Source organism: Ovis canadensis, chromosome 20, assembly GCF_042477335.2.
Source record: "Ovis canadensis isolate MfBH-ARS-UI-01 breed Bighorn chromosome 20, ARS-UI_OviCan_v2, whole genome shotgun sequence".
Classification (NCBI taxonomy): Eukaryota; Metazoa; Chordata; class Mammalia; order Artiodactyla; family Bovidae; genus Ovis; species Ovis canadensis.
The window spans coordinates 51,790,529-51,803,677 of NC_091264.1; the positions used below are offsets into that span (position 1 = coordinate 51,790,529).

The 13,149-nt window shown below is 38.7% G+C and overlaps 1 protein-coding gene across 4 annotated transcripts in view; it reads right to left on the minus strand.

The window, feature by feature from the left end:
* The window catches only part of CDKAL1 (CDK5 regulatory subunit associated protein 1 like 1), a 608,618-nt gene that overhangs the window by 430,997 nt on the left and 164,472 nt on the right, over positions 1 to 13,149 (minus strand). For all 4 annotated transcript variants that reach the window (XM_069562792.1, XM_069562791.1, XM_069562793.1 and 1 more), the window contains one exon: positions 6,313 to 6,409. In XM_069562792.1, the coding sequence (XP_069418893.1) occupies positions 6,313 to 6,409 (97 nt within the window). The remainder of the gene's footprint in view (positions 1 to 6,312; positions 6,410 to 13,149) is intronic.

Below are 13,149 nucleotides of genomic sequence, written 5' to 3' on the forward strand. Positions count from 1 at the left end.
GCCTTCTGCTCAGAAGCCCTCTCCCCTTCCTCCATTCATCAAACCACTACTTGACCTTTGAAACCCAAGTCAAGAACGACTTTAACCTCTGTGTGCCCACCAGACTGGATCCTTAGGTGTATTTATCATGATTACTTGCAGCTCTCTTCAGATTTCACTGTCTTTAGGGAACAAATTTTATTCAGCTCTGTATCTCTAGCAGATAGCTTCATTGCAGGCACATAGCTGTGCTCAGTGTTAATCCTACTAGTAAGAGAATTAAATAATTTTAAAAAGCTAATACAGAGCACTAATGATGTACCAGGGACCATGCTAAGCACATTACATTTATTAAACACTGTAACCCTTACAAAATTCAGAGTTAGGTTCTATTATTATTCTCCACACTACAGACGAAGAAACTGAGGCACAGAAAGGTTGAGTAACTTGAACAAGGTCACACAGCTAACAAGCGGTGGGCTGGGACATGAACCTGAATCGTAGTATGCTAGACCTCCTTTTATATACTTCAGTAGGCGAAAATTCCCTGGTGGCTTAGGCAGTAAAGCGTCTGCCTACAATGCGGGAGACCTGGGTTCGATCCCTGGGTCGGGAAGATCAGCTGGAGAAGGAAACGGCAATCCACCCCAGTACTATTGCTTGGAAAATCCCATGGACAGATGAGCCTGATAAGTTACAGTTCATGGGGTCACAAAGAGTCGGACACAACTGAGCGACTTCACTTTCACTTTCAGGCAAAAAATATGTACACATATAGGTAGAGGCCCCAAAAAAGTAACAACAATAGATCTAGCAAGGCACAAAAATGAATGGGCTTTTACGTCCACCTGTCATTCTGTGCCAATGCTGTCATTTTTATAATTAAAGTTAAAAAAAAGGAATATGACAAGAAGAAATATTAAATGACATGAAGTAGAAAAAAATAGAAGAATAGTTTCTCAAGTTTTGCCCTCAATATCGATGCCACTGTTACTGGGACATTGTTTCATTTCATGAATTCACCTTTTGGAATACAGTATATCATAGAAATATTCTAAAACGTATCCTCTTTCAAATGTTCTTTTATTTACACACATAATTTTCAAAATTAACATTCATATATGAAACAGTCACCATGCTGTCTGACTCTCCGGGATTAGAGTAGTCTGCCTGAAAAAATGTTTAAACCACTGCAAATCAACCTGGTAATAGTCCCTGAGATAAGTGGACACCTGTGGTAAAGCACATTTTTGTTCATTTCTCCAAAGAAAATATGCACCTGCCTGCAGGGCTCACAGCTGGCACATCAGGAAGTTCTATCACTCACAGATTTTGAACATCCAACTGTATATTCCTCTTTGAACTGCATGTTTTAAAATGTTACAACTGGTTTATTAATTCAGTTATTTAGTATTTCTAGAGATATTAACACAAAGACAAGGCTAATGAGTCAACACCAAGCCAAGTTCAGATGCAAGTCTTTGTTTACTAGCACAAAAAAACACACAAAATGTATAGTTCTGTAAGCCTGCTTTCATGTAACAGAATAAAAACCAAGCTTCTTAATAAACACCATGGCTATCAATAATGAGTACTCTAAGAACTGAGGAATAACACCACCTCAGGAAGAGCTCAAGTAAATAAATGCTATTTCAGCTGTCTATTCCTAACAGAACTCCCAGCTGATGGACACAAAGTGTATTTGCATCTGACGCTTTTAAAGAAATTCCCACCTCATCAATCTCCCTGTTGCCTAGGGACTCATCCCACCAAATGCTCCAGGAGGCTGAAGATGTCCTGGGCTCAAACCAGATTTCTCTCCCCAAGAACTGGAATGTAAGCTCTATGGGGACAAGGATCTTTTTCATAAACCACTGCATCCCTCACACCTGGAACAATAGCTAGCACTTAGTAGGCACTCAGTAAGTACTAGCTGAATAGAAGAAAGAATGGTGCGGCAACCCTGGGATTTAAAGTCTGGCTTTCTGAGCTCTGATGTCTGCTATTCTTTTCCTGCTACCAAACTTTAAAAGAGAACATCCTTTCTGGCTAATTTAAAAGCAACTTTCCTGCCAAAAAATGAACAAAGTGAAGAAAAATAGCATTCAATAGAGCAGTCGCACAATCTTGGAACTACCTACAGCTAGCCACAGAGTAACCAATGTAAACAATTAAGAGCGGGGGATTGAAAAAACAAAAAACGTAGCACTGCATGAAAACTAACTGCAAGGTGAATAGTTAACTCTAAGTACTTGTCAAAAAAGAAATAACAGTTTTCACAGTAAGGTAAAATGTTTCAAGATCCCTTAAAAATGGAAAAGATCTTGATTCTGCACTGATTACCTATAAATTTATCTTTATAAATTTATATTCTACAAATAAACTTCATTTAATCACATTAGGGAAAGAGTTTTGGTTAAAAAAAAAGATCTTTTTATCCAACATATATGTTTTCAAATCTGTCCTTTTTCTTCTCCTACTATAAGGAAAAAACCAGGATGAGAGAAATCTAAAGATTACTGCCACCGAAGCCAGTACTTCTGGACCCAGAGGTTGATAGGTCTTACCTCTGGTTTTGATATTGTTAACTCTCTTTCTCTATCCCACCACACAGATAATATTAATCACAACTGGATTCAGAAGGCATTAAGAGATGATATTATAAAGCCGAGGCAGCAAATCACCAATTATCATGTGCCCCCACCACACTGTTATCTCTGATTCTGGAAACAAATTAAATGTCCCATTTCTAAAGGCTGATATGGGTGGAAGTTAGCATGTCAAAACAGTAACAAATATCACTCTTCCTTAGTACACATCTTCTTAAACGCTTACTCCAGGAGCACTTGCAAACATGGGACAGTATGTCTTTTTAACCCCAGGGTTGCAATAAGTTCCTTGCTCACAATCTAAAGCTTTTTATTTCAATCACTTGGTCAACAGAGCAGACCACCCTCCCTGTATTGAGGGGCAACAAAGACAAATCTTAGCAGGAGGTGGAAGCACAGGACATAGTTACAGCTGGTCTTCCTTCCATCTCTATTAATGCCTCCATCATAGAAACACTGTGAGGGAAATACTGAGATGGAATAACAGTTTTCACACAGTCTGTAAATCAACTGTTTAATACAATTCTAAATATCCTCCTAAAAATACTTTCCCAAATAACTGAATTTAAACATCTTCATATTGTTTTACACTTTAGAATTCTTTTGCGTAAACCAATATAATTTGTTTCTTTACTTGACTACAACTCACTATATTTCAGAAGGTTTTTGATTTTGTAGCAGTTCAACAATTCTATTCAGAAACTACCGTTGTTGTTGCTTAGTCACTAAGTTGTATCAGACTCTATGTGACCCCATGCACTGTAGCCTGCCAGGCTCCTCTGTCCATGGGATTTTCCAGGCAAGAATATGGAGCAGGTTGCGATCTCCTTCTCCAGGAATATTCCTCATCCAGGGACCAAACCAGCATCTCCTGCTTGGTAGGTGGATTCTTTACCACTGAGCCATCAGGGAAGCCCTATTCAGAAACGGATCTCTCCAAATGGCAATTATAAATGATACTGGTTTCCTTCTCCAGTTTTTTTTTTTAAGATTTCAGTTCTCCTAGACACAGCTTTTATACATAGTCAGTTATGACAGATGACATACAGCTGCCACATATACAAATGCTGTGTAAAACGATGTTGACAGAGAACAATCTTATACTTTAGTAATATTACTAAAGATATAATTACATTACAATGCTGAAATGTTGTTATTGATAGAGCAATTCTACTTTTGGAAACTTTTCACAATATGCTGATCTTAAGATAGAAAGCCCTTGATGAACATTACTGTATTATGTGTATTTCCTAAAAATTAGAAAACCACTTATATCCAACAATTATAAACAGGTAAGTAACTTGTGGCATATCCTTCAGTAGAATATTAACACAGGACTTAAGAGTTCATGGAATAAAATCTCATGGAAAAACAGAGACACGAAATAGTTTTGACATTGCAATTAAGTAAACTAAGCAGAGGTTAAAAAAGGTCTGAAGAGGATGAAAGTGAAAGTGTTAGTCACTCAGTCATGTCTGACTCTATGCAACCCCATGGACTGTAGCCCACCAGGTTCCTCTATCCATGGAATTCTCCAGGCAAGAATACTAGAGTGAGTAGTCATTCCCTTCTCCAGGGGATCTTCCCAACCCAGAGATTGAACCCAGGTCTCCCACATTGCAGACCTATTCTTTACCGTCTGAGCCATTAGGGAAGCCCCTGAAGAGAATAAGCAAAGTTATAAGTATTGTGTTGCTGCTGCTAAGTCACTTCAGTCATGTCCAACTCTGTGCGACCCGAGACGGCAGCCCACCAGGCTCCCCTGTCCCTGGGATTCTCCAGGCAAGAACACTGGAATGGGTTGCCATTTCCTTCTCCAATGCATGAAAGTGAAAAGTCAAAGTGAAGTCGCTCAGTCGTGTCCAACTCCTAACGACCCCATGGACTGCAGCCTACCAGGCTCCTCCATCCATGGGATTTTCCAGGCAAGAGTACTGGAGTGGGGTGCCATTGCCTTCTCTGAAAGTATTGTGTTAGGGTGACAGGATCATGAATTTTCTTTCTATTCACTTTCTTCAAATGTATTATTTCTCCAATTGTAAAGAAACTAAATAAATCTAAAGAATTTAAAAGGTAATAAAATGAGACAAGGAGACAGAACACAAAGCGTGCCAGATCAAATGGGGATAAATTTTTACTGCCACATCCTTGAGTTACATCATCTCTGAATATCATCTCCCGTATCACCAGCACTGGCGTCCTCTCTTACAATATCTTGAGAATCTCCCCAAGATCCTCACATACACTGAACTCTTCACAACACACAGTAGAGTTCTGGGAAATGTTTCTATAATGCACACAGGGAGGAGGCTTCTGCCATACTACAGAAATTCTATTATTCTGGGAACTTAATTCCTTGAGATAAACTAAAAAACGAATTCCAAGCTTTTACCACACTTTGTCTCTAAAACAGCATTCTAACTAGTTTTCTATTTTCCTAACACAGCAGGATCATGTTTATGGAGAAAGTTAGTTTGACATGAAAAGATAACTCAGGAGTCCATATTCAGTTCATTCCTTAAACCAAGAGAAATCAAAATGTAAACAGACAAGTGGTAAAAACAAACTAAAGTTCCCAAACATTCAGATTCTGTTTGTTTAACAGGAGAATGTTTGTTCAAAGATTATTAAATTTGCCAGTGGGGTAAGGACTTCACAGCAGAAAACAAGTTCATTACACTGAGAATACAGTATAAGAACCTATCAACAGTATATGAAAGAAGAAAAAAAAAATCCAATGAGTCCAATCCAGATGGCGATTTTATATACAGTCTTTTCTATGAGCATGTAATATTTTTGTATATTTTTTAAACTATGAAACCTCTTTAAAAGAAGATCATCACTGAGTACAGTGAGTACAGCTGTGGTAGAATGGTGAAAAGGATGAAGCACCAACATTTGGTCAACGAATACCGTTTGAATGTTACCTCTGGGCACGTGTGAATAGTGATGACCACAAAGATAGTAGGTCGTCGTTTCCCGACTTGAGAGAGCTTACTGCCCAACAGGGAAAGGAACACACCAACAATAAAAGTACAACGGGAAAACTGCTTTCATTCAGTCACCAAACACTGCCTGAAAGACTGTCTACTGTATCTCTGGCACCATGGGAAAGGCTGGAAAAACACGGTCAGAGTTTTAAAAAAAGATAGAAAATCTGTTGGCATGGAGCTAATAATTCAAAAAGAGAGGTGGCTATATTCAAAACATCATACAAGTTAACTCCAAACTTACAACTCTGTGAAATGCCGAGAGAGTAAATGAAAGGTAACTGAATAATAAGTAAAGGGAAACCGAGAGACAGGACTGTCGAGGCTGGCACAGAGCAGTTGGCACAGACTGAGGCAGCGTACTGGTGGAGCCAAGATTCGGGGCACAACTATGACAAAGTGGGACATTCCAAAAGACGCATCTATTTACTATGATACAGAGAGAGACAGTGCTAGAAGGCAGACACAGATTAGGTTATAATTAACGAAGTTAAATTCCATACCATGGTTTTTATTGTGTATTTTTTTTTTTTTTAATGAGAGAACCTAGAACATGTTTCCATGCTAGGTTCAAATGTTACAAAGACATAATAAAATTTTCACAGCAATAGGGAAAGTGTGTGAAGGACATCCAGAAGTGTAACCAAGCTTGTAAATAACCTGGAAACAGAACATATGGGGCCATGACAAGTTTTAACAGTGAGGGACTATATTCCCATCAGGCACAAGCTTACCCCGATGATGCTCAGCCCTTTGAGGTAATCCTGACGAGGCTGGGCTTGAGGAACACAGCCAGCAAGCACTATTTTCTTGTTCTCCTCTTGAGCTTTTCTAAAAGACAGAAGAGAAAGCAGTGTTAATTCTTTTCCTCGCAAGTTTGCCCTGGGAAACCGATGTTAGTGCACATAAGTTCCCTAGAACTCAAAAGGCCCATCTAGTATAAAACAGGATTTTCTTACAGCTGCTTCGAGAGAGTACATTATAATATGACTTCTGGACTAGGCGTCTATTTATCACACCATAAGGGACACCATGGCAGTTCAGTCTGGTAAGGTCATTCATTACCGCCTCATTCTAAAACAAAAAAATTTCACTTATATAGAATTCTCAAGGATATAAATCGTTCTTGAAAGCCACATTTTCCAGACAGACATCAGCCATTCAAATAAGTTATATTTATTTTAAATATTAATGACAATGTTCCTAAAACATACTATATGATTTCTGAGTCTTTTTGTCTAGTATAAAAGTAAAATATACATTTTAAAAGTTGAACAGGAAAGAAACAGAAGGTATAACATCCCCCTCTCTTCAGAGAATTCACACAGCTCCTCACTTCTGTTCCTCAGAGATGTCTACAAGTTATGGATTATTTATGCTTCTGTCTAGACAATCCCTCTCAATGCAGGTATGATGTGTAAATAGACCTGTGTTCACTATAAATACACAAAGATGAAACAATACTTCAATACTTTATAACTTCCATCCAACACTCCTTGTTTATCATTTGCGTCTTTACCTAAAGATTAGCCTCCTCCCTTTTTTTGTATTCTACTTTTTTTAATAGAAGTACATTTGATATTACAGTTGATAGTACAGTACAATATTATATAAGTTACAGGTACACAACATAACGATTCCGTTTTTAAAGGTTATACTTCACTTACAGGTATTATAAAATATTGGCGATATTCCCCATGTTGTATATCTTCATAACTTACTTATTTTATACCTAAATTTGTACCTCTTAATCCCTTACCCTGATCTTCCTTCTTCCCACTCATAACCACTCATTTGTTTGCACTGTGAGTCTATTATTTTTTGTTAACTTCACTAGCTTTTTTATATTTTAGCTTCTACATATAAGTGGTGTTATATAGTACTCATCTTCCTCTGTCTCATTTCATGAAGCACAATGCCCTCCAAATCCATTCCTGTTGTTGAAAATGGCACAATTCTGTTCTTTTTTATGGCTGAATAATATTCCATTGTGTATATAGTAAATACATGTGACACTTTCTCTATCCATTTATCTGTTGATGGACACTTAGCTTGCTTCCTAATCTTCACAACTGTAAATAATGCTGCTAAGAACATTGGGGATGCATGGTATTTTTTTGAATTAGTATTTACATATCCTGGATATACATCCAGGAGTGGAATCTCATCCTTTTTAAACATAAGAGTGTAGGTATACTATAGCTTAACTAATCTTGTTCTGAGTGGCATTTAGGGTATTTCCAATTTTTCACTATTACAAATTATTTTCCAATAAACATGCATATAGATATGTGCACACATATACATGCACAAACACATGAGGCTGGATAGATAAGATAATCTTTGAATATTTGACAAAGTATTTCTGGATTATAAAAACCTAGGTGTGAAAGCTATGCCAAGTTCTCTATTTCCCTAACATAAATTCTAAGACGCGGAAATGCTGTTTCAAAGGTATATATGTCTGGTTATTGTATTAGGCGTTTCTTTACTTAGGAGGAAGTTGGGACATATTTGATGTGAGTGCAGGTTAGGGTGTCAATCATTTGTCTGGGCATGTGTGCATTTGGCAAACACTGATGCTCTGCTAGAAGATGGTGGAATACCAAGCAGAGCTAACAACTCCTCCTGGAAACTATCAATATTCTTTGCTTATTTTACATTAAAATTTTAAATCTTCAATTCTTTTTCGAGTATGTGGTTTTTGGACCTGTGATACTCTGTATGTTTTTTTCACAGGTTGCCCAGTTACGGGTGATTTATACACCCAAATGTGCTTCTGATTGTCCTCTCCAGGCAATGCCTAGGGTTCTGAAACCAACCGAGAAAGCTAAGGGAATCAGCAGCCCCGTTTCCAGAAGTGGAAACTTTAGGCTACACACTATGAAGTGAAAAGTCTCTATACCTGGCACACCTTGTTTCTGTCAACTTTCTCAAGTGTACAAATTCAGAACTGAAAGCCTAAAAAAGTGAGGGTGGGGTGAGGGGGGTGGGGGGTGGATTAACAGAGCCAGCTATGTGTGACCAAGAGCCAACACCAAAGCCTGCTGTGAAGTATGCAGAGAATGATTAAATGAATGAACAGGCAGAGGACGAAATACTCGTTTATCAGCACCTATAAGCACCTAACAGCACTTCCATAACTTCTTAAAATACTCTGGTATAACTTATCCACTTGGAATCATGAAAAAACTTGTTAACGGGATCAAGGAAATGTGACTGTGGTAAATTGCTTAACATAACCAAGAGAATTACTGCCTAGCTCTGCCACTTAGTTTTACTTTAAAAAAAAAAAAATCAGTACCAAGCACATCATTGCACACAAATAGCTTTCTTGCAGTAAATGTGAAATATGAAATACCTTATCAAACAAACAAAAAAATCAATCCATTGTAACAAAATTTTTTACATTAATAACACATACAATGGAATAATATCTGGTTTCTTCAAAAATTTCAGCTATATACCTAGATTCACTGTCAAATGTGCAAGAGTCTGATAGGTCATCAAAAACTAAACCCACCCCAAAAAACGTTGGCTTCCAATAATGTGATTCAATTACTCATTAAGTACATCTAAGAAAGTTATGACCAACCTAGATAGCATATTCAAAAGCAGAGACATTAGTTTGCCAACAAAGGTCCGTCTAGTCAAGGCTATGGTTTTTCCAGTGGTCATGTATGGATGTGAGAGTTGGACTGTGAAGCAAGCTGAGCGCCGAAGAATTGCTGCTCTTGAACTGTGGTGTTGGAGAAGACTCTTGAGAGTCCCTTGGACTGCAAGGAGATCCAACCAGTCCATTCTGAAGGAGATCAGTTTTAGGTATTCATTGGAAGGACTGATACTAAAGCTGAAACTCCAATACTTTGGCCACCTCATGCGAAGAGTTGACTCATTGGAAAAGACTCTGATGCTGGGAGGGATTGGGGGCAGAAGGAGAAGGGGACAACAGAGAATGAGATGGCTGGATGGCATCACCGACTTGACAGACGTGAGTTTGAGTGAATTCTGGGAGTTGGTGATAGACAGGGAGGCCTGGCGTGCTGTGATTCATGGAGTCGCAAAGAGCTGGACATGACTGAGTGACTGAACTGAACTGAAGACATGATGTAGAAGAAAATGGCAACCCACTCCAGTATTCTTGCCTAGAGAATTCCATGAACAGAAGAGCCCGGCAGGCTACAGTTCATAGGATTGCAAAAAGTCAGACATGACTGAGCAAGTATCCACACAAGACATGACAGTAAGTGTTTAAGGGACCACAGTAAGAGGAAGACACGTACTTTGTACTTGACACCATTCTGGTTTATAACAGATAAGATGCAAAAGAACAACAACATCACAGCATTAAGCAACAGAAAGATATACAAACAACATATGATGGAGGGAAAAAGAATATGCACACAGGAAAAGACAGTAAAAAGCTTTATGAAAAAATCTGAGAGGATTTTAAAAACAAGATAAGAGTGGAGAAGGCTTGCCAGGTGGCGCAATGGTAAAGAATCTGCCTGCCGATGTAAGAGATACAAGAGAATCGGATTCAATCTCTGGGTCAGGAAGATCCCCTGGAGAAGGAAATGGCAACCCACTCCAGTATTGCTGCCCGGAGAATCCCAGGGACACAGGAGCCTGGTGGGCTATAGTCCACAGGGTCGCCAAGAGTCAGACACAACTGAGCATGCGCTCATAGGAGTGGACAGGGTGCAATGGAGGCAGAAAAAGCTTCAGGCAGCTGTTACAGCATGGACAAAGGCAAGAAGAGAGAAAGCTGGGGGAAAGCATTTCATTACAGAGAAAATTTCTGTATAAAGGAGATGAATAGGGCTTATAATCGTGGAAGGAGCCGCACAAAAAAAAGGCTGGGCAGGCTCCAATTTAGTGGGCAGTGGGGAAATTTTTTAAGTTTTGGTGGCAGAGTGGACACCAAGTGGAGCCAAACTGAGTAAAGGACCAAGGTGGCAAGGTGCAAAATGAACTGCATGGGGGAAGAAGCCAAGGGGTGGTGACACACATTTAATATCCCAGGCAAAAGGCTGTGAGGACCTGAACACACGTGGAGGATCCAAAAAAAAAGAAAAGAAAAGAAGTTAAACGGAGACGAGTTCTCTTGCTAGAATATACTTGGGAAAGCTTAAGGATGAATCAAAGGTGGTGCCAAGGTTTTGAGACTAAGGCAAGGATTAACATTTTCTAAAAAAACAGCCAGACAGTGAATTAATTCAGGCTTTGGTGACCACAGGTTTCCAATGCAACTGCTTAGCTCTGTCATCTTAGGGTAAAAGCAGATAGACGTGGTACTTAAACGGGTGCATTTATTTCAATAAAACTTTATTAGAAACAAGCAGCAGGTGAGATTTGGCCCAAAGGCCAGAGATTGCAAATCTCTAGTCTAAGAAAATACAAAAGAACACTGGCGTCACCAGCTATCAGCAGAGGCTGAGCAGTAAAGATAGAAAGCAAAAGTGTTAGTCTCTCAGCCACGTCGGAGTCTTTGACTGCAGCCACCAGGCTCCTCTGTCCACGGGAGTTTCCAGGCAAGAATACTGGAGTGGGTTGCCATTTCCTTCTCCTGGGGATCTTCCTGATCAAGGGATCACACCTGGGTCTCCTGCACTGCAGGCAGACTCTTTACCATCTGAGCCAACCGGGAAGCCCCAGTAAGGATAGAAGGAAATTCAAATAGGACAGATCAGATCTGAGGTGACAGTAATGCCCAGCAAGTCTCTGGAAATGCAACTGGGCTGGCGGGCCGGCAATAAAGTCGGGGGTAGGTTTTAGAAATGTAGTCCAAAGTGATGGCTGATGATAATGGATGCGACAGTCTCTAAAGATGTGGAGAGAATCTGTGGAGTACAAAACTGTAAGGTTCTTTAGCAAAGTATAAACATTCCCATAGGCTAAAACATATTAGTGTGAAAAACAAAGAAGATAAAATCACTACCAGCAATTCTATAACAGTAATAATCATGGATAGCATCTATACGTACTTCATTACGTATTTTTGAAACGTAATGCGCTCTTCATTATGTACTTTTGAAAACAGTACAGCCAATATATGACAACCCAGGGAAAGTGTTCGGCTAACATTGTGAACACTAGACCAGGTCAAGAAACAACAGTCCAAGACTGATTTTAGGGTGTAAGCAGAACACCAGAAAATTAGGAGGAAAGGTTCAAAATAGAGATGCTTAAATAATTTATTTAAAATATTATTTCATGCTTTTTGTTGAATTTGGCTTTAAAATGCTAGGGCAGACCAGAACTATAAGCCAAAAATCATACCCCAGCTATGGAATATTGATGCTACACTCTGTGACCAAAAGTTTTAATGCGATTTCTCAAAGAGTGTTCTTGTTCTAAATATTCCTTTCTTACATCCTGTTCTTTTTGCTTTGTGAACTTTAATTCAGGTTAATAAGCCTGGAATTTCTTTTATTTAGAAATGTACCTAGCACAGACATATTTTTTAAAGCCTTATCCTTCAAAATATGAATGCTGACAAGAATAATACTTTAAGAAATTCTAAAATACTATAAATTTTAGATAGCCTTGAAATGTCAATTAAAATGAAAATTGAAAAGTTAATTCAATATAATCTTTCATATTTCTGAAGCCTATTTCTAAATTGAAAGAGATATATCCTTGTCTAAAGCATTAATCTGAATAATACAGAAAACAAAGAAACCTTTTCTTCTTTTCTACCAAGCATCAAAAGACGTAATTCGTACAGAATCTTAAAATTCATAGCATCATAGAAAATAAGGGGCCTCCCAGGTGGTGAGAGGTAAAGAATCCTCCTACCAATACAGGAGACCAAAGAGATTACCCTGATGCAAAGAGCTGACTCACTGGGAAAGACTCCGATGCTGGGAAACCTGAGGGCAGGAGAAGAAGGAAGCGAGAGAGGAGAGATTGTTGGATGGCATCACTGACTCAATGGACATGAGTTTGAGCAAACCCTAAGAGGCAGCAAAGGACAGGGAAGCCTGGTGTGCTGCAGTCCATGGGGGTAGCAAAGAGTCAGACAAGACTTAGTGACTGAACAAAAACAACAGAAAATAAAGATGACATAATATCATTATTTCACAAATGAGACTTAAGACGCAATGGTCCAGGCCCAGAGGTCCACACTTTATGGAGTTAGTGCTGGAGCTGGCATGAGCGCCCAGGATATCCAGGGTCCTTGAGTCTTACATTTCAGAATATAAATCAAACTTGAGTTTTGACTGTATAATAAACATTGGAGCAAAAGTTTCTTGATTAAAACAACACAGAAAGACAAAGATTATATTATGCTGAATGTCTTCAAAGTAGAAACACTATTTAATACTTCACAATTCTTGTTTTCCTGAGTCTCATGAACAAAATCATAGTCTAACAGAAGGGTAATAAATTCATGGATCTATCAAGAAAAGCACAGTTCTCTAAAAGTAGCAGATGAGGAGGAAATGTTGCTTCTTCTCCATGTTCATTTCTATTATTCCTTATATGCTTTCTGCAAATTGACACTTAATCTATATAAAAATAGTCATAGAATATCTAAGCCTTCAATCAAAATTCTCTTTCATGAG